The sequence below is a fragment of the Etheostoma spectabile genome, chromosome 8, assembly GCF_008692095.1.
Source record: "Etheostoma spectabile isolate EspeVRDwgs_2016 chromosome 8, UIUC_Espe_1.0, whole genome shotgun sequence".
NCBI lineage: Eukaryota > Metazoa > Chordata > Actinopteri > Perciformes > Percidae > Etheostoma > Etheostoma spectabile.
In genome coordinates this window covers 24,558,739-24,579,203 of record NC_045740.1, presented here as the reverse complement: position 1 = coordinate 24,579,203, position 20,465 = coordinate 24,558,739, and the positions used below count along the sequence as shown (strand labels likewise).

General features: G+C 38.9%; 3 protein-coding genes across 5 annotated transcripts in view; 2 read left to right on the top strand and 1 right to left on the bottom strand.

The window, feature by feature from the left end:
* Window positions 1-4,670, bottom strand: part of ranbp10 (RAN binding protein 10) — a 60,661-nt gene extending 55,991 nt beyond the window's left edge. The window contains exon 1 of the mRNA XM_032523443.1: window positions 4,311-4,670. Coding sequence (XP_032379334.1) covers window positions 4,311-4,509 — 199 coding nt within the window. The 5' untranslated portion in view covers window positions 4,510-4,670. The remainder of the gene's footprint in view (window positions 1-4,310) is intronic.
* A 1-nt stretch (window position 4,671) lies between these two features.
* Window positions 4,672-13,291, top strand: tsnaxip1 (translin-associated factor X interacting protein 1). Of its 2 annotated transcripts, none has more exons than XM_032523445.1 (11): window positions 4,672-4,783; window positions 5,608-5,713; window positions 5,818-5,958; window positions 6,054-6,147; window positions 6,849-7,045; window positions 7,777-7,918; window positions 8,797-8,960; window positions 9,063-9,176; window positions 12,012-12,115; window positions 12,360-12,483; window positions 13,151-13,291. In XM_032523445.1, exons 3-11 carry the CDS (start codon window positions 5,878-5,880, stop codon window positions 13,193-13,195), a joined length of 1,065 nt encoding a protein of 354 aa, XP_032379336.1. In that variant the 5' UTR covers window positions 4,672-4,783; window positions 5,608-5,713; window positions 5,818-5,877; the 3' UTR covers window positions 13,196-13,291. The 2 variants fall into 2 exon arrangements, with proteins under 2 accessions (XP_032379336.1, XP_032379335.1); XM_032523444.1 differs by lacking the exon at window positions 4,672-4,783 and adding an exon at window positions 5,103-5,462.
* A 5,468-nt stretch (window positions 13,292-18,759) lies between these two features.
* The window catches only part of nutf2 (nuclear transport factor 2), an 8,999-nt gene continuing 7,293 nt past the window's right edge, over window positions 18,760-20,465 (top strand). The window contains exons 1-2 of one of the 2 annotated variants that reach the window (XM_032524179.1): window positions 18,760-18,966; window positions 20,282-20,403. In XM_032524179.1, the coding sequence (XP_032380070.1) occupies window positions 20,305-20,403 (99 nt within the window). In that variant the 5' untranslated portion in view covers window positions 18,760-18,966; window positions 20,282-20,304. Of the gene's footprint in view, window positions 18,967-19,493; window positions 19,515-20,281; window positions 20,404-20,465 lie in introns of those variants that run through there. The other variant, XM_032524180.1, reaches the window with a different exon arrangement.

The window sequence follows — 20,465 nt, the reverse complement described above, 5'->3', positions numbered from 1 at the left end:
CTTCTACTTTTACCAGAGTATTTTTAACATCAAGTACTTCTACAGAAGTACGGGAAGTGAGTACTTTTGCCATCTCTGCATGTGTGGCTTAGGCTACCTTCGTGTGCTGTGGATAGGCAGTTTGAGTATATAGAACTGCTCAAAGTGACATGTGTGCCCTAGGGCTGTGCAATTATGGAAAAAATGTGGTCAATATTGAAATCACAATGATTTAACACGACTACTCGTTAACCTTTTATTTGCAATTGTTTCTAAGAACCATATTTCTTACAATTACATTCCAGCCAGGGTATAATGTTTTAATGATGTGTCCTTTCTCTCAGAGAAAGAGTCTTTGGATCAAAATAAAATCTGTTTTACTACTGTGAGTCGGTTCAGCTTTACTGATATTACACAACGTTACACAGCTCACAATTCCAGATACAAAACACAATGTGCATCTCACATCACATTTTCACTCACTATGACCAATACTACTGTCATTACTAAACATTGTGCTAAAATATGAACAACAGCTTCGCCTTCAGTGGGCTTATTTGCTAGGTATTTCCATTATGGAAAAATCCAGCACTTTACATACAGTTTAACAACAGAACAAAACGCTGAGGGAACATTACACCGTTTTTTCATGTTAGTTTTGAGTGGTATGCATCTCCACTAACCTGGAAACCATTTTAAATATTAAGTGAATAACGTTACTGTATGATGGGGGGGGGGGGGAATACGTCTAAGATAAGTCAAAGGCAGAGGGACCGCAGGGTTAGCTAACGTTAACTTATTGTCTTATCTGGGGTCTGATAAACTATAAATTCATCAAAGTTAAGGTCAACTCTACACCCTCTTTTACTGCAATTTAACCCCATCCAGTTATTTTGTTTTATTTTTTGAGTTTTTGATGGTTCATGTAGTGGCTATATATTTTATGTAATAATATTGTATGTATAATATATATTTATGCATATATTAAGTATAAAATAATATGTAATATATATTTTACATATAATTTTATGCCATTACTCTGTATGGCTTGGATATAGATCCTCTCCCTGACACTGTGATGCTAATAAACTCTATTTTTTTGTATATCTGTATATGGGTTTCTGTGTCCCAACCGGCAAAGGCCGATGGCCAGCCACCAAAAGTTGAGGTCTGTCTGTTAAAGGTTTCTGTTTCTGCCTGTTAAAGGAAGTTTTTCCTTGCCACTGTCGCACCAAATACATGCTCATGGGGGAATTGTCGGGTCTCTGTAAATGATAGTGTGCTCTAGACCTACTCTACCTATAAAGTGTCATGAGGTAACTTCTGTTGTGATTTGACACTTTTAATAAAATTCAACTGACTATTTTGCAGAGCCACGGTCACAGCAGCCAAAGCTTAGCGCAAACCAAGGCAACTGTGATTGGTTTAAAGAAATGCCCAGATAACTCAGAGCGTTTTTTTTTTATCCTATCCTAGAATGTATACTGTACGTGGTGTAGTCAGAACTTACTCAGCAGCACTGTGACAATCTGAGACTATTTGGGTTGTCACTATAAGGATAGGATCAAGGAAATGGGTTAAAATATGTTTCATTCACAGCATGTTTGGGCTCACCCAAATCGCTGTCTGGAACCTCTCAGTTCATTTTGGATTTCCAAGGGGCGGTAATCAACGGGGTAGACCAAAATGCTTCTAGACATAATTGGACAGATCTACAACCATGTAGAGCATTGACACATATGACGTTGAGCGACCAGTGACCAGATCCGCCCGGTGTAGATGGCCAATGACGGCACACTATTATCAGCCAATCACAGCACATTAGGGCAGGAAAAAAAATAATGCCTCAACGATGGAGAAAATGTTCAGAGATCAACAGGTATATTATAAGTTGGTATATAAACAGTTGAAGATTAATGTCGGAAGTACAGCAAACGTTTTAGTTAAGAAAAGTTGAAATCTCTAACACTGGGCAAATTATACCAAAACAATCTCAATTGATAGATAGCACTACAGATAAAAGGAAAAAAAAAAATATTTTTGATTTTGAGGTGAACTGTCCCTTTAAGGCCTACTAAAAGAACAATGAAATCCTCTACATCAAAATAAGGCAAAAGAATCCATGGACCAGAGGGCTCGTTAAAAACAAAATGACATCACTCAATTGATTTAATCATTCGCACTAAGTCCATTAGTTTGTGTGTTTATGTACTGTATAAATCTGTTGAGACTGGATAGATGAATCTGTCTGTGCACAGCAGGACTAGATAGACACTGTGTGGTCTTAAACCAAGAAAAGTGGCACAAATTGGTCAAAATAGAATTCAAACCACAAGGGTGAGGGAAGAGAGCAGGAGCTAAGACTACCAGGAGGAGAAAGTATCCTGCACAATCCAGAATATACCTATTTATACATCATCCCTGAACAATTGTGCAGGGTCACTTAATCTGTGCACTTTTCATCCACAAAGACTGTGCTCTACATAAATGGCATGTCTTCTCTTTAGACATACATGTCATCAATTTGTGCCAATTCCATAGCTGTGACAAGTACATGGGTAATTCTAGACAGAATGCCAGGATCTCAATATCCTTCATTGTAATGTAAGGCTAGATGGAAAAAAAGCTTTTTCACAACTCTTTTTGTCACATTTTTATTGGTATCAACTTGGAGCCCAGGATCCACAAAGAAAGTATGCAATCTACAACACTGATAACCAGAATGTAGGCTTATATTAAATTTGAACACTGTTCATATCAACAGCAGGGAGCTGATCCATTATGCATCAACTATTATTTGGGTTATATCTGGCTATCTGCCTGAGAGTCTTGATTTTAACAAATAAAAGACCTTCTCTGCTATTCACGAGCAGCAGGACTATTACTATGTGCCAAATAAGCTTTCCAAAATGGGTTACACAGACTGCCTGCATCCTCTCATCCTCTGCATGTTTCACTGATGTAAACAGCCAGCAGGGCTCAAAGTGGCCTTGCAATGCCTCTGTGGAGATTTTTCATCGCCTGGCCTGAGATGCTGGGTTAGCTTGCCAACTATTGGGGGGGTGCCCTGACTGTCGCCTGACGGAAAATACAAGAGCAGGCAAAAGACTGACAACAGGACTTAACATGGTCATGTTTTTGGTTAAGTGCTGAATATATAAAATAATCCAGTTGATGGCCTGGTGGTCCATACTGACCGGCTTTAGCCATCCGAATAAGGGATTGACTGCAACATACATCTGACAAGTAAAGTTGTTGTTATTGTGAAAATACCTAAATCTGCCGATACCAAATATTAATTACAAGATCTGTACAATTGGCCTAACGTAATACGCAGAGGCCTCCTCCCTCACAGCAGCTGTTGAAATTGAGCTGCTGCCTGCTGGAGGTTGGACATGAGACTGTTCTGAATGGAGTTGGACCGGTTGCTTCCAGGCTGGAAAAAATGATTTACGAATTCTGGAAAAGACTTCTAGAACACTGCCACTGAAATCACGCGAGAAAACAACAACGCCATATTTATTCTGTTTTGGTGCTTGCTGTTGTCAAAAACTAAACAATTGCAGCATTGCCCTCTGGACTCAGCTACGTTGAAATATGTTAACAACACGTTAGGCTCTTGTCCATCTAGTAGCCAGCTTATCTTACTGTTTTGTTAAATCCATATTAGTTACAAGAAGCTAACGTTAGCAAGCTAGTTAGCCACAAGGCCAACTGCTGTAGCTATATATGCTGATGAGATAGCTTGCCGTTTGCTAACGTTAGCTCCTGTTTGTTAAATACCATTAGTTAGCTTACTGACATACGCTTGTAGCTATATGCGTCGTTATTGCTGTCAATGCCCCCTTCCAGTACAAACTACAGAGAACGTCAGATGCACTGTCGGTTTACTGCAAACAATTAACGTCATAAACGCCAAATAAACAAAGGAAAGCCGCGTTGTTGAAGGTGAATTTCAGTGAGGTGGTAATAAGACCAACTGTCAGGGTTAGCGAGTTCACTGTCACCCATTTGGGCATTCCTCTGCTCATTTGTGAAACAAAGCAAGGTTACAGGACAGGAGAGGCAGCTCAGACTAGATTTACCAAGAGTACAGACACACACGCGCAAGCGCGCGTACACAATCAACATAATCGCATACTGTGTGTGTGTGTGTATTTGTGTCTGTGTTTGTATGTGTGTGTGTGTGTGTGTGTGTGTGAGAGAGAGAGTGAGAGTGAGAAACCCCCCTTCGCAACAACACAGTGACAGATTTGAGCTGAGACCCTCTGTTGTTGTGACTAACGTTAACGTTACTTGTCAGACCATCAGGACTGAGCCAGCTCTCTAACCTTTGTAATGGACCCGCAGGTTGTTCTGTGACAGCCCAATGTAGCTGTATTTATCCTTGGGGCTCCAGGATCGGGGTAAAGGGGTCTCTTCCTCGTTCACAGCCGGGTACAGCCGTTTCAGCCGCTCGTTCAGCTCGTGTTCCTGATAATTAAATGCAGGATCCCCTAACGACAGGCTTCCCGCTCCAAGCTCTGCCATTTTGGCCTCTGTTTTGTATCTTATTGTTCGTTTCTTTCTATCCTAAGCCCCGTGTCAGTCCGCTTGAGCTGTGGGCTGAGAGTGAGAAGGACTGAGGGGAGAAAATAGCAGCGGTGTGACATCCCCCGGATAAGCAGCAGAATGTACTGTAGGCTGGAACAGTGCCGTTTGGGTACTGTAGTTCAGCTGCACGCTCGCTTTTATGATACTGTCCCTAATAATGACTACACAGCTCCACTACCGTTACCCTGGTCTAGGACTTCCATCGAGAAAGGTAGAGGAAATGTAGTTTTTCAGCTGTGTAAATGTATAGACCGTTTTTAGAACATTTATAATTTTATCCTTATCTCTAATTTTATCCACATGTACTGTGTGTGCCACATATGGAGAACGTGTAACCACACATATATCTCTGCTAGCGAGATGAAAATTAATTGACAGCATTATTAACAGAACGAAAACGAAGTGTATTTTTCTAAAAATATGCCTGACGTGACAGAGTTTCTACTTATGTGATTTTGACATATGGTGATCTGTTTAATCACTTCATTATTTTTTTTAATGTGATATTTATAAAGTAGTTGCCCGTTTGTTTGTTTATTTATTCATCATATTTGTTATTGGAAACTAGTCAGCGTTGATGGTCTGACCTATACACATGTTTCCAGTGGTTAGAAAGTTTCTGTTTTATTTAAAAGGAAAGTTTACACAATTTGAAAACTAGTTAGGCGCGCCACGGCCTCCTATGTGGGTCTTGCAGTGTGTTCCGTCTTGTTACCATGGGAACCATGTTACAATGCTGCGATCTGTGTGCTAAAGCCAAACGGGCAGCATTCAGCAGTTAAAGGACAAGAGGTTGTTATGTCATGTTGGCCTTCATATAGACGCTAGCTAGAGATGTCACCACATAAAGATATTAAATTCCCACCTTTAACTCCGTCACATAAACAAAGGCAAGTAATTGAGATTGTCATAAAGCAAAAATATTGCAGCTAACGTTAGCTAGTCTATTATTGGAACTAACTACCCTGCTAGCTATATGGCTATATTTAGAGTTAACTAAAATGTTAAATGTATTTTTGCTCTTTTTTATTTTAGACTTACATATGAGCATAGACTACAAAATGACACTGTCCAGACACCAGAAGAAGGGCAAGAAAGAGAAAGTGCTAGTGCTGTTTCTGTCCAACCAGCAGCAAGAAAGGTAAGCAAGCCAGGTAACTAGAGGTTCATTAAACCTGGCAGAATTTCACTCATTAAGCCTACTTTTTATTATTGAATATGAAAAATATTGTGTGTGTCTTATAGTTGTGCTGTACAGGTAGCAGTTACATATGTGCAGGCCCGGGGAGAAAGCCTCAACTTCTGATGCACTTAGAGAGCTATGTGAACAAGGAGCTGCATACAATCAGCTCCCATGAGCCAACATTTCAGGAACTGAAACTACAGGTGCTATGTTGTTTTGTTGTAGTTTTTTGCCATACCATACAAACATTTTCTTGCCTGAGAAAGTACTGACATATTTTTATCTGCTTTGGCTATAGGTCTACCGTGATGTCTTTGGTTGTTTCATCAAAGAGTTCAAAACCTACCAACCGCTTCTTTCTGACATCAAAAAGGAATATGAAAACACTTTAGGTCAGTACCTCTATGAGTAATTACACTATAATTATACACTATATAATATGAATAATTACACTATTTCTAAAACTCTCCTGAATGCTGTCTTAAAGTGGTGTGTGTGTGTGTGTGTGTGTGTGTGTGTATATATAGAGATATATATATCTCTATATATATATATATATCTCTATATATATATGTCTCTATATATATACATATAGATATATCTATATGTGTATATATATATATATATATATATCAGTTATAAGTATAATAAAGGCAATCCTCTCTTTGACAAAGATCTGAAATATTATGGCGCTATGCTTTGGAGAATTTTGAATAAATTTCTACAAGAAAAGATCAAGTTATTTTCAGAGACTTAAATGAAGTCAGATTTTTTTTATATGCAATTGTAAACACTTAACGTAGTTTGGTAATATCTACAGTAAGTTTCACTGACAAGGTCAAGTTACAGCCAGCCACCTCACTGTCTGAGTTACATTTAGAAATTGGGTCAGAAAAACATAATAAAATAACAGTTAAAATATACATAAAACCATAAATCAATCAGAGAAAGCATTACTCAGCCAAAGTTTCATATTTTTCTAATTTGTTATTTTAATAATAGAAAATATTTTAGTTTTTAATGAATGTTTTTGATGTTTGACATACAGTTCCATGAATGATAGATAATATTATTGCATTTTACATATGTTCAGCATATCTGCAGGGTCAAATCCGAGAACTGGAACCACTGCGATCCCGTCTGAGGCTAGTGACAGAGGAATGTGACAGGAAGATTCAAGCTCGCTGGGCAGAGGAGCAGGCTGAGATTGGAGCCTTGAAAAGGGAGAAGCAGCAACTGCAGAGGCTCATTGAGGCCATGAGGGAAAAAGAAAAGGCCATGGAGGCAGTGGTACATGGCATACTTGTAAAGGAGTGTTCTAACCACAATTTATTTAGTCATTTATGTGGCTTTTTAAAGAATACAACTCTCCTAAATATTATCTTAAATATGTATTTAATGTGCTTTCCTGATCTCAAAAATATGTATGAAAAAGTTATTTAGGGTAACAGGTGGATTTCCCTTTAGTTCAGATTGTAACGTCAATGGTGGGCAGTAAAGCCATATTTCTTTATTTACCGTGGTGGTTTGAAGGAGTTTGGTTATTTTAAAAAAAGTTTAAAGATTATTTCACTATCTTGTCTAGGACTGAGTACCGACTCCAACACATTTTAGGCACAGACCGAATTGCCTCTAAAGTATTAAGTATAAAAAAATGCCTCGTCATTCAATACACTATTTCAATACCTAGGGAGTAAATCTCATCAGGGTCAGTGAGCCAATAAGCATGCAGCATGCTTCTACCAAGATGTCTGTGATTGGCTCTCTAATGTTACCTGTCATTGAGACACGCAGGAAAAACAGGGCTCACGTAGCAGGACCTGAAAAATAAATAAATACATTGGTGCAGTTATGTTGTAATTTCTTTAAGTTTTATAAAATTTGGTATTGAAAAAAAAATATCGTTTAGAAACCGGTGTCAAAGTCACGGTACTGGTATCTCTACCGGTATTGAATATTATTAAATGATACCCAGCCCTAATCTTGTCTCACCCACCCCACTATGTTCCATGCCTTTCCAGGTGGACCGTCTGCAGTCTCAACTCTCCCAGCAGTATCTGCAGTACAGGGAGGAGCGGGATGCCCGCAAGCTGCTGATCTGGCAGCTCAATGACCTAACACGAGGCTCTGCGAAGGAGGAGCATCCTGCAGATGACAACATTGGTAGAGTTGCAAATAATCATCAATTATTCAATTAGTTGATCAGTCAATCAACTGAAAATGACTCAGAAACAATTTTGATAATCAGTCATTTTAAGTCATTTTGTTCTTAAACTAATTCTCTGGTTCCAGATTTTCAAATGTGAATATTTCCTGGTTTCATTAGTCTTTTGCGATTGTAAACTGACTATGTTTAGGTTTTGGACTCTTGGTTGTGCAAAACAAGACATTTGAAGACTTCAGCTTGGGCTTTTGGATGTGGTGGGCATGTTTCTAGACCAAATGACTCGTTCATTGAACAAGAAATAACGGACGGATTAATCAATAGTGAAAATAATGTAGTTGCAGCCCAGCTTGGAACCTGTTTATTACATTATATTCTTCGAAAACTTTGCCCACTGACTTACAACTTATGGTTAAGGCTCTTACAAAGTCTGTAAAGGAATAGTTTATCATTTTGGGGAACATGCGTATGCACTTTTCTACTAAAAACTCAGCAAGATGGCATATTGCAAAAGTATATTTCCCAAACAACGCTAAGCACAAAAAAAGGTACAAGATGCCGCTCTACTAACCCCTTCTTTCTGGCATCAAAAAGGAATATCAAAACACTTTAGGTGAGTACTTCAAATAATCCGTTATAATATAGCCAATCCTGTCTTTAAGGAAGACCTGAAATATTATGGCGCTGTGCTTTGGAGAATTTCAATAAATTTCTATAAGAAAAGATCAAGTTTGATTGGTATTTCCTAAATAATGCTAAACATGAAAAATGTTATGTCATGTTAGGAATTTGAAAAAAAATAAAAGGCTCAACAAAAAAACATAAATATCTAAATTTAAGAAGTATGTTTTCTGAAATCTGTTTTATAAAATAAAAGCGGCTAAAGACCCTGTGGAGCTGCAGCTCGCTCTGAAGGTGTGTCGGGAAGACCTGACCAAAGCCCAGATGGAGCTCACCAGGATGAAGGCAGAGTACTGGGTTGTCGTGCCAAGACGCAACTGGGACACCCTGGAACAAACACACAGACAGAACCTACAGCAGGTGGCCCATATAGACACATACACTGCACACACAGTACAAACAAATGTTAAATGTTAACACTCCTCACCATGGTGATGTTTTTGTATTTTCTGTGGTGTCCAGTTGAAGACGCTGCAGGGTGACTTTGATCAGTTGAAGATAGAGTATGACACCCTGCTGGAGCTCCACAAAGATGGCAGCATGCAGAACAAGACACAGGACCCCATCACTGTGCAGGTACTTTTTAATGCCCTGACTAGTCTCACATTGCCAGACCTTCCTCCACAACAATGTGGAGCAGAGTCTGGCTAGTCCACACAGAATTCCTTGCTCTGGTTTATTGGCATTTCTTTAAATCAGTCACAATCGTCTTGGACGGTGCTCAGCACCATAGAAAGCCACAGAGCCGCTGCAAATTAGCCTCGGAAAATAATGTGTTTTGGTGGAACATGTGCTCGTTCAAAGAAGTCAGATTGGACAGATGGTCTAGCTAGCTGTCTGGATTTACCCTGCAGAGATCTGAGGAGCAGTTAACCATAGTCCTCAAAAAATCGATTCGAGTTTGAAATTCCAACACAAAGACAGAGGAAGGTAACGGACATCTGGGCATGATCTGACAGAATTTCCGGCAGCGCTGACTAAATGCTTTTTAAGACAGATCACACAAAAAACACTTCTATTTTGCCAGGTCAGACTAAAGCAGCTTTCATCACACAACATTACCTCCTACATCAATAGTATTGACAGAGATAAGATACTTCAGGTATACATTTTGTTGTACATTTCAGCAAACAGGCTCAGCAGATCCGGCAGATCATTCTAATTGGGACATCCTCGAGCGACCCCCTTCCTGAAGAAGACATTCCAGTATTCTTTGACCTTTCTGCTACAAAAAGAAAGCACAGACTTGCACACAATTATCTTCCAGTTAGGAGAGGAGGCCTTTAGCTTTAGAGACCTATTGGCACTTTTTAATTTTAGTGAATGCAAACTACCTGTAATCACTGCTTTGACAAGAGAAGGAATTTGCAGATCTCAAGACAAACAAGTCACATGGAAATAAACATTTTATAAGTGTAACTCCACATATATTGTGTACCACCTTACTTGCCCATGTAAATGTTTTTATATGTGGCGCACTAAGAGGCCTTTGAAAGAGAGTGGCAGAACATAAATACACCTTAAGAACTAATATTAGATATATAGATCACCTTGTAGCCAGGGGGGCTTCCAGGATTTTTTAAGTAGGGTGGCACACTGGGGACCAATATACATTAAGGGGGGGGCACATAGGGGGTTGGGCATTTTATCAAAATACAGCATAGAAAATTTGCTTAGAAATATAGGAAATATTGTATAGGAACAACTCAATGTAATTCTACTTAATAAAACATCACATTCACTATTAATTAGGGCCTGAGTGTCATTCCGGGCATTATTAGTGGGGTAATTTACGAGCTACACCTTTGGTTCCATTAGCACCTATACTAAACCATTCGGCTAATAGTGCTAACTTAACCTATGTTAGACCAAGGGAAAAAAGCTTCTGGTGGGATGTTTGGCTTGAGGTCATGGTGCAAAGGACCTTAGGGTGAATCCCTTAAAGCCAACATTACTTACCACACTGACTGAGAATATTCCTTGTATCTTATGAGTCTCATATATCAGTGTGAAAATCTTGATTAACCTGCTACACAACAGCTGGTTGGTATTTTCCTGATGTGACAGTGTGATTCTTTTCTCAGCAACTTTTTGGCATAGTTATTAATTTAAAATGGTTTGTTTAAAAATAAAATTTGGAGCAATGTGAAACTTCCACTGTTGTTTACGCTGCCCAGAAAGGGGCTTTGTGATGAGATCTTCCTTTGGATGACGAATTGCCGGCCTAATGTATACATGTATACACATTTTCCATAGGCCCAGTCTACCACTTTAAAAAAAAAACTAAAAACATTCCAGAGCTAGTTTTATAGTATCAGAATTTTGGATAGCCATCATGGAAACAGTAATTGGTCCCATCCTTGGCTCGGTGCAAGTCTGCCTGAAGCTAGTGGCTTCCTTTTTTCTTTTTCTTTTTATAGTTGACCATCAACTTTAAGAACACCTTGCATTTAGTTTACTACTTACAGTATTACTAAGCATCTGGTATTTTTTCTCGATTTCTTTCCTAATTGTTGTGATCGGCCTGTGTGAAGTGTTTTCTCCAAATCTACAGTAAAGGTGATCATGTGTGAATGTGTAAGTGTATCTGCTAAAATATGAATTTGTTGGCAACCCCAAATGAGCCATAACATATTACCCTAAATGTGGATGAAGACAGTTAGCTTAGCTTAGCACAAAGGCTTTAAAACAAGCTATCTCTCTGTCCAAAGGGAAAAAAAGATCTGCTTACCACAAACTACAATTGCTAATTAAAATGACATCCAATGCTTTTCTCAAAAAATAAATGTATGGAGTAAAACAAAGTAATTCCTCTCAATCATTACTAATGACCCACTAGAAGTGTGTGGCGGTATCTGCATCTGCAGAGACCCTGCCCTCTGCCTGTATCTTCTCTTTCATATTACTTGGATAGTCAGGACCGTTGTCCGGACCGTCACTTTTCCCCTCAGCATCTCATATTGACACACAAGTATATAACTGACACAATCACACAGAAACACTCAGGATGAAGCTCTGCTTTCACTCATAATCCGGCAATGCGGCACCTTTCTGCAGAAGTGTGTGTGTGTGTGTTTTTTTGATTTAGAACATGATAAAAGAGACTTGTTTGAGACAATGTATTTTAACAGATAAAAAAAAACATATAACATTGATTTTTTAGATTTTTTAGATGCTAGTTGGTGTTATTGTTTTTTGTTTTTTAAACCTTTGGACAGAACCAGACTAGCTATTTTCCCCCATTCATTACTTATGCTAAGCTAAATTAAGATAACCATTTTCAGTTTCATATTGAACTAACAGACACAAGAGTAGTATCGATCTACTTGGATAACTTGTTGCAAAAAGGTGAAGAAACATATTCTCCCAAATGTTAAACTGTTTCTTTAAAAGCTGTGTGTTGTTTTTCAGATGGATGAGTCCCGAGGGCAAAGCCAGATTCAGTCCCGCGACCTAAAAGACCCGATCGACTCGGATGCCCCTGAGAGCAGCACACTCACTGTCCTGGAGTTTAGGTGATAGAAAGAGAGGCACACAGAAGAGCACACAACATTTTTATTTATATAGCCTATAAATCACAAACTTGCCTCCGAGGCCTTACAATCTGTGCAATGTATGACACCCTCTATCCTTAGACCTAAATTCAGCAGAGGACAAACTTCCAAAATAAAGCCTTCAGCAGAAGAGTTTTTGTTCTCTATGGCTGTCTCTGTTTTTCTCTGTCAAAAGAGTGTGTTTTGTGCATGTACTTGTGTGTAGGGCGGCCCTGAGAACAGCGTTCCCTCTGAAGTCAGATCAGGAAATAGATCAACTTGTGGCCTCGGCTCAAAGCGAACCAGACAACAGTAATGACACCATCTCCTCTCAGAGACTCCACAGCCTGGTACGTACCAGCACAGGTTTCATGTTTTTTGGTTGGTTTTTTTTCAGGCTGATTTTAGTTTGCATAATTCACAAAATGTTTTCCACAACATGCATTTGTGCTCTCATTTGGTGAAACCATTGAACAACACTTCAAAATGTACAGGAATTAGTGAAGCAATTTTAAATATGCAGTCACAGTGCATTCAGAAAATATTCACCCCGATTCAGTTTTTTCACATTTAGTTGTGTTGCAGCACGCTATAATTATTTAAGTAAATGTTTCCCTTGTCAATCTAAACTTAATGCCCCATAATGGCAAATCAGAAACGGGACATTAGAATTTCTTGCACATTTATTAAAAAGAAAAAACTGAAATATAATATTGACATAAGTATTCAGGCTCTTTTCTATGATGATTTAAATTTAGCTCCGGTGCCTCCCATTTCTCTTGATCATATTTGACTCGTGTCTACATCTTAATTGGAGTCCAGCTGGAGCAAATTCAACTGGTTGGACATGATGTGGAAAGGCTCACCCGTCTATAGAAGGTCTTGTGGCCTAGGGCTGCAACATCACAAAAGTGAAGGGGTCTGACTACTTCCTAAATGAACTGTACTGTTGGAAAAGAGTTTGAATGGTTTTCTGCATGCTTTCTAAGATTTTGCTCTCTTGACATGCTCCAACAGCTAGCAGAATCTGGGGTGGCAACCTTACCTCCAGCTCTTGAATAATCAGAAGAAAAGGCTGCATCAAATCCATTTTATGCCAGCAACTGTTTAATGTTGTTAATTTTATTGATTGTCAATTAAGAAGGGCATTTAAAAAAAGAAAAAAGAAGGTATATAATAGAACATTTATTCTTGAATTACACATTATTAATTGCCCCGCAATACTTTTTTAACAGTTCCTGATATTTAAATGACTGCAAATGTACATGTATAAATAAATGTTGCAGCCTTCAATGCAAGTCTCAGTTATTTAAAAAAACAAGTAAACTGTCCCTAGTAAACCCACCCTACCCAGAGCCTTGTTTCAAGTCAACTGAACGGGATGTTGCCTGCCTTGTTGCACGATCCAAATGTTCTTCAAAACGTGTCATTTTTAGCATGTAGCTTGCCACTTGAAGTTTGTTGTTTCCCAATGCAAACAGTTTGAGAACGCCAACACACAGAGCGGAAGCTAAGCGCACCGGATGTCAGGCAGATATCCTGGAAATGTACTTCCATTGATCCAGACTAACATGTCACAGAAGGCCTCAAACAAATCTATCCACTGCTGATTCATCAACGTAAATACATGAATGGAGACAGAAAATTGCATAACAAAGATAGTATTTGGATAATTGGATTAAGATATCTATAGACCTGATACATGTTGTATATTACTCTTTACATGCTTACATTCTTTCACCACAGCCTGTGGAACGCTAAGAGGACACACATTCATTCTGGTGTGTGTGAAGCATAGTTGTGTTGTGTTCTTACAGCTTGATGGCAGATAACACTGCAGATGGTATATACGACTACATCTGCATAAAGAAAGTGAGGAATCAAGCCAACCTTAAAAGCCCTTGAAGTTCATGGTCTGGAGAAAGAGATTAATGAATGTGCTGTTAATGATAAAGTGGCCACCCAAGATAAGCTGCTTTTAGTCATGGACCGTAATCTGTAAATGCCGATTTTACTGTTCATGTTGACGTCATGTTTTGAAAATGTCCTCCAGTCCTTTTTACCCAAAATATGGCCATGTCAATTTGCCAGGATCTAGTCAAAAGCAGAGCAACATTATAATTCCATCTTGTGAAGGGCTCATTTCATCAGTGGAATATGGCAGAAGCAATCCAAGGTACACTGTAGGGTTTGTGCAAAATTAAAATGACTCTTTTAAATGGAAATATGTATTTTTGTATTGTATGACCGATATTCACTTCACCATGGTCATTGTCTTCAGTAGCTTGCACACCTACAGTATATTGTGTAACCCTAATTAGAGTGGGAGAATCAATTTTCAAGCCTGTTGATCAACAACACGGAAGTAATAATAGGAAAAAGTAACACTTTATTATAATTCTGTAACACGTAATAAGGGTACAAATCAGATAGTTACAGTAGCTATATGGAACTTTCAGTTTGTTGATTTCAGCGGCCCTTTGGACAAAAGTGGTTGTGTTTTTACCACAGTTGCTGTCGTAAAGTTCTAGGCATTACTGGGACGACATATACATACGATGAATGTAAAACATTACAGATGTAACGTTGCATTTCAGGTGTTGCACACGGTAACTTAGCCTACTTTGGATGTGTCGTGAGCTAAACCGGGTATCACTGTCATTGTGTTATGAGCCAAAGCATTAAGCGTTTGTGGTAGCAACCAATGTAATAATTAATAACTAGCAAAAAAAGCACATTTCATTAAAAAAAAAAGTCTGCGCTAAATGGAAGGAGGACGTAATTTATTGTTGACTACTGACGTACAACCACATCACTCATTGTAAAGTTATTTTTATGAATGAAATTTAAAGACATTTAACATACATTATTTAATTATCTCCATCTTGTTACTTTGGTTTTGCCCGTTGTCTTTCACTTTCCCTTCTAGCTTTTAGGTGTTCTTTGTTTATTTCCTTTTTCTGTGATGGTCCTGCCCCATTATCAGCCATTACTACAACAGATAACTTCTAAATTTAAAGTAAAATATAAATAGGTCTATATAAAGTAAATCTCCTGCTACCCTTTACTTGGCTGGATTCAATAACACAGGCTTTTCTGGTGTTAAGCGTTAAGGTCATTTATGATCATCAGATGGAAAATTTCACAGTTTCAGAAACATTCAAAAGTTACACTTTAAGTCACTTTAAGTATAGTTGAACTAATGCATGACTCATGATGATATAATGCATGACTCATGAGGATTTAAATTTAATGTTGCTCACCAAATGATCAAGTCACGTGTCCAGACGTTTTGTAAGCCAAGGACCCCTTAACTGAAAGAGACATGTAGCAAGGACCCCCTACTACATATAACAAAATTAAGTCGCTTATTAACTTAATTTTTGGGCCTACAATAATTTGACTCTGAGGACCCCCTAGGGGTCCCGGACCCATGTTGAAGATCCCTGCTTTATGTGATTAGGCCCAAGCCCGACAAGTACATTTAAATTGACAGCTTTTAAAAAGCCTGAACCCGTTTACAGCCTGACATTATTCAAATGTGCGCATACATACAGCTCTTTTGCCAAGAATATGTAATTTATACATGTAAATGTGCTGTATTTATATAGCGATTTTCTAGTCCTAACGACTACTCAAAGCGCTTTTACATCATACAGGAAACATTCACCATTCACACACTGTGGCCGAGGCTGCCATACAAGGTGCCACTCACACACATTCACACTCCGATGCAACTTGGGGTTCAGTGTCTTGCCCAAGGACACTTCGATATGGGACTACAGGGCCAGGGATTGAACCCCCAACCTTCCAATTGGCAGACAACCGCTCTACCACTGAGCCACAGCCACCCATAATTCATTCTTGACTAATGTCGGCTATCAGACTTTGCTTTCTTTGCCAATGCATCCAAAACATAATCGGCCGAGGCCAGCCTTGGTTTCACCTCCTCAGCATCCATTATCGAGGTAATTAGAACGCATCACCTAGTCGCTCATTTACCGCACAACCCGGAGCACAAGCCCGAGCCCGGCCTGAGCCCCTGTAAATTGATAGTAATTAAGACAAGGCAAAGATCTTCTTCTCTAGCGGCAACATGTGAAAGAGACCAGTTTGATGGGAAAAAGGAAAAGAATAGCTTTGTATTTCTGTGAGAATAGGTAAACTTACTGTTAGTTTTGTTGCACGTCAATTAATGTGTAAAGGAACTGTGAATTAACAATCCTTAAGTGAGGATCGGTTAAGGCCTCAAACTGTTATTTAACCCTCCTGTTGTCCTTGGGTCAAATTTGACCAATTTTCTAAAAGTTTCTTTATCAGAAATGGGGGTTTCTTTCAACCAAATTTCCAACAAAAAGTAACGTGGATGTAGCCTGGTCCTACCAGACTCTCGTACATTTCTTTTGGACAGAGAGTCTGGCTACTCTCCATTGACTAGTGTTAACTTCCTTGAAGGCGGGTCCTATGTTGAAGTTTAAAACTATTGGATCTGCCAAGAGCCACTCTGTATCTGCCATAACCAATCGCTAACGTTTGGTCGTGACATTGCCTTTGCATCGCTAGCGTTAGCCTTAGCTAACTCCTTCAGTGCTAACAGAGCGAGCTGGAAAATAGAACTTTCAGACAAAACAAACCCCGTGGGGGAGGAGGGTCTCAACATCATGGCCACCAACAAAGCTCACAAAGTTGGTCCTGCTCGGGCTTTCACTTCTGGATGTTCGGCAACGTTGCCATAATGGACCGAATGGCTTCACTCACATCGTTCTCCGCCGCCATAACAGAACTACAACTCAAACTATTGCATCGTTCTCAGCCACACCCTCTGTTTGCTGATTGGACCGGTAAAGATTTGACCAGAGAAAACCAGCGAATATACCGCAAACCCCGACGTAGTGCTGAAGGGAAATAAAAATTGAGCGGAAGTACGTTAGAGGGCGGAATCAGGCTAACGTGGATGTTCCCTACAACGCTCTTCGTAATGTAAAATATATGATCAGTGCAATACTTTTATTGAATTTGGGCTTTTTATTCAATTTGATAGCATGTGAAAGAAATTATATAAGAATGTTGGAAAAAGTGACAAAAATGTCAATTAAATTCTTCTTAAACATGGGGTAAAAAAAACACAAAAACATTTAAAGTTCAAAGTGACCAACGTGTTGAAAAGTCCGAGAGAAACAAAAAGTTGCATGGTCAACACAAGGGTTAAGTGAAACCATCAAAGAAGGTAAGAGGGGGAACTACTTGTCTCTGACAAGTCATCTAAAATGTGGCAAATGCCCCCAACCAGACGCTTGTTTTTATTTTTTCAACTAGTTTAACCTTAACAGTGTGTATTTTAGAAGTCTAACACATGTTTTTATTTGAGATCTTTATTAGATTAGATTACATTCAACTTTATTGTCATTGCACATGTCACAAGTACAAAGCAACGAAATGTAGTTAGTGTCTAACCAGAAGTACTGGTTAGACAGCAATTAATACATGTTAAATAACACGTGCTATAGTATGAATAAATAGCATATGCTACAGTATATACAGAGTTTAAGGTATGAATGATATATAAGTATCTGTAAAGAAACCAATCATTTGTGAAATAAATGTAGTGAATGTTGTACTTTTCGCTGAAATGTAGTGGAGAAGTAGTATCAAGTATAAACTTACATAAAGTTGATACACTCCATATATTACAAGTACCGTAAAACATTACTTAAATATAGTTTCTGAGCAAATTGCTGTCCACCACCAATTTGGTTCGCGTTTTGAAGCAATACCAGACCCCAAATATCCCACAGAATCAACTCTAGAAATGTTGTATAAGAAGTAACTGTTTGAAAACACACCTGGCTGGCCGCTAGTCATTCAATGCACTTTGTTCCTTCCCCTTAAGTTGGGGAACATAAGCTTATAGCCATGTCCTTTCAAATGATACTAGGTGCACTGCCAACACAGCAAAGAAAGTTGTCACTTTCACAAGCTTACTAATGAACCACACAGTAGCCTGCTCTCTACCCCTCCAGTGCATAGTTCATTGTAGGTGATGTAATGTGATGCTTCTTTAAATGTAGTCATGTGTCAACTGGGCAAAGTAGCCGACTGCCATGGGCTAAAAAGATTCACTGTGTTGCAATTACTATTGTGGTAGTTGAATAATTTCAACTTTATACTAATATGCACCATATAACCTAAAGCACAATATAAACTGAAATGGTAAGTGCTGTAAGGTGGCTCCTGCATTTTTATCTAATCTTGTTGAGAGGCCCATTATTAGGTCTATATTTAATATTTGAATTGATATCATGCTCACTTTGTGTATAATGTTAATCATTTAGTTGAAGTCTGGATGGCCGAATAGTTTAAATAATGTTCATCAATTTAAAGTTAAATTGAGTTGAAGTCTGGATGGCTGAAGGCGCTCACGGCACATTATTGCCTCTGGGCCCGCTAGCAGGTATTATCCAGTGCAGATCGATGATGAGTAATTTTCCAATATTTATATATTTATATCACATAACCTATTGCATAGCCTATGCATGCAAAATGACATAGGCCATAAGATAATCAAATAGAGGTTCAAATAAGTTAAATCAGACAAAACAAATGTAAATCGAAAAGCTAAAACAACTCATTCTGTTATTTTTTTACTTGTTTACTTGTTGTTTAAGCCCTACAAACACAACATTTCTGAGAAAAAAAAAAGGATTGGACTTAATGACTACAATACCCACAAACCACCGGCCGGTTACGTCTTTGAGTGCGTGCCCTCGTAGGGCAGCAGACACTACTGCTCTGTGAGATTGTGAAGCCGGCCTCGGCCTAGGCGTTGGTTAGAGGTAAGTTATTATTACTAATTTTTAGGAAACCGTCTTATGGAATAGTGAATGGAAACATGTCCGAAAAGAAAAAGCGCTAGTTTAGTCTGAAATTTGAACAAGTGTAAGGTAGTATAAGTAGTTCAATTGGCTGCTCCTAACCGGTTTAGGGCTAACGTTAACGTTGGGCACTCCTGTCTAGGGTAACGTAACGTTAGCTGCTTTGGGGTTCCACAGCTGTGCGCGCGGGCCCGGAGGAGGCATCAACACTTGGAGAAGGCGGGGTATTTTTAGCAACTGGTGAAAAGGCCAACGCCAGCCAGTTAGCTAACGCCTGGAAATATAATTTACCTGATGTCTAACACTAGCCAACGTGGAGGATGTTAACGTTATGTATATGAACTCACAGCACAGGCTAAAACGTTAACAAACAAGACAGGTCACAAGCTAGTAGCAGCTAACGTTAGTTAGCTTAACGTAACGTTAACTAGCTAGCCATAACGTTACAAGAGCTTTTCCATTTTTAACGTTACCATGCGGGCCTAGTACGGCAGCTGTATGTCCCGTCGGTATGCATGATATGTTTAAACTACATCGCACATTTTCAGAACTCTCAGATTGTTCCAGTAACTAGCTAGCCACAGTGAATGGTTAATATGTGGAAGCACATGACTTGTGCTGTCAGTGTCACCCAAGCGGCGTGTTTAGCAAAACTCGGCTAGCCAAAGTAGTTTTAATGTTTCATACAGTGTGGGGGCACCGCAGAATGTATACTAATAGTAGTATACAGTCTATGGGTGATACATTTTTAGTACATTTTGAGCCTCGCCGTGTTTAGTCGTTTTCTTTTTTTTTTTAATGATGGTCAGCATCAAGGAAGTAGGGTTTTTGTTAAAGAAAATGAGTAAATTAGGTAAATGCAGTTTTATTTCGAGTGTTATACTGTATGTAATTGCCTTTTTGACACTTGGGCTGTACAGCGTGACGGTACAGTATATACACTGGATTTAGGCTAGATATCTGAATACCTATACTTAGTTCGCTTGAAGATTATAATGAATTGTAATATAACTGTATTTATAATGTTTTTTTCTATGTAAAAATGGTTTAGAGAAGTATTTCTAATAAGTGAAACTTTACTGACATAAATGAGGTGGACAAAATAAGAACACCTTTCAGATCTCCCAAAGTTAGTTTTGCCAAAGCCTATTACAGGCATTTTTTTCATACTCTTTTAGCCAGCCAACTTAGTGGCCTAATGAATAAGGAGGCGGCATATGTTACTGACTTTTTCTGCTGTCTTTCTGACGGGCTCTCCTTCTCTCTGTCTTCCCAGTGTGTGTTGCAGGGTGATTCAGAATGGTGGACCAGCCTCTGTGGGAGCAGATAGGATCCAGCTTTGTGCAGCATTACTATCAGATGTTCGACTCTGACAGATCACAACTTGGATCCATATATGTGAGTGTGACAGATCCATTCATACAAAATGTCTTAACGCAGGGTTGGGCTGTACCTTTTTT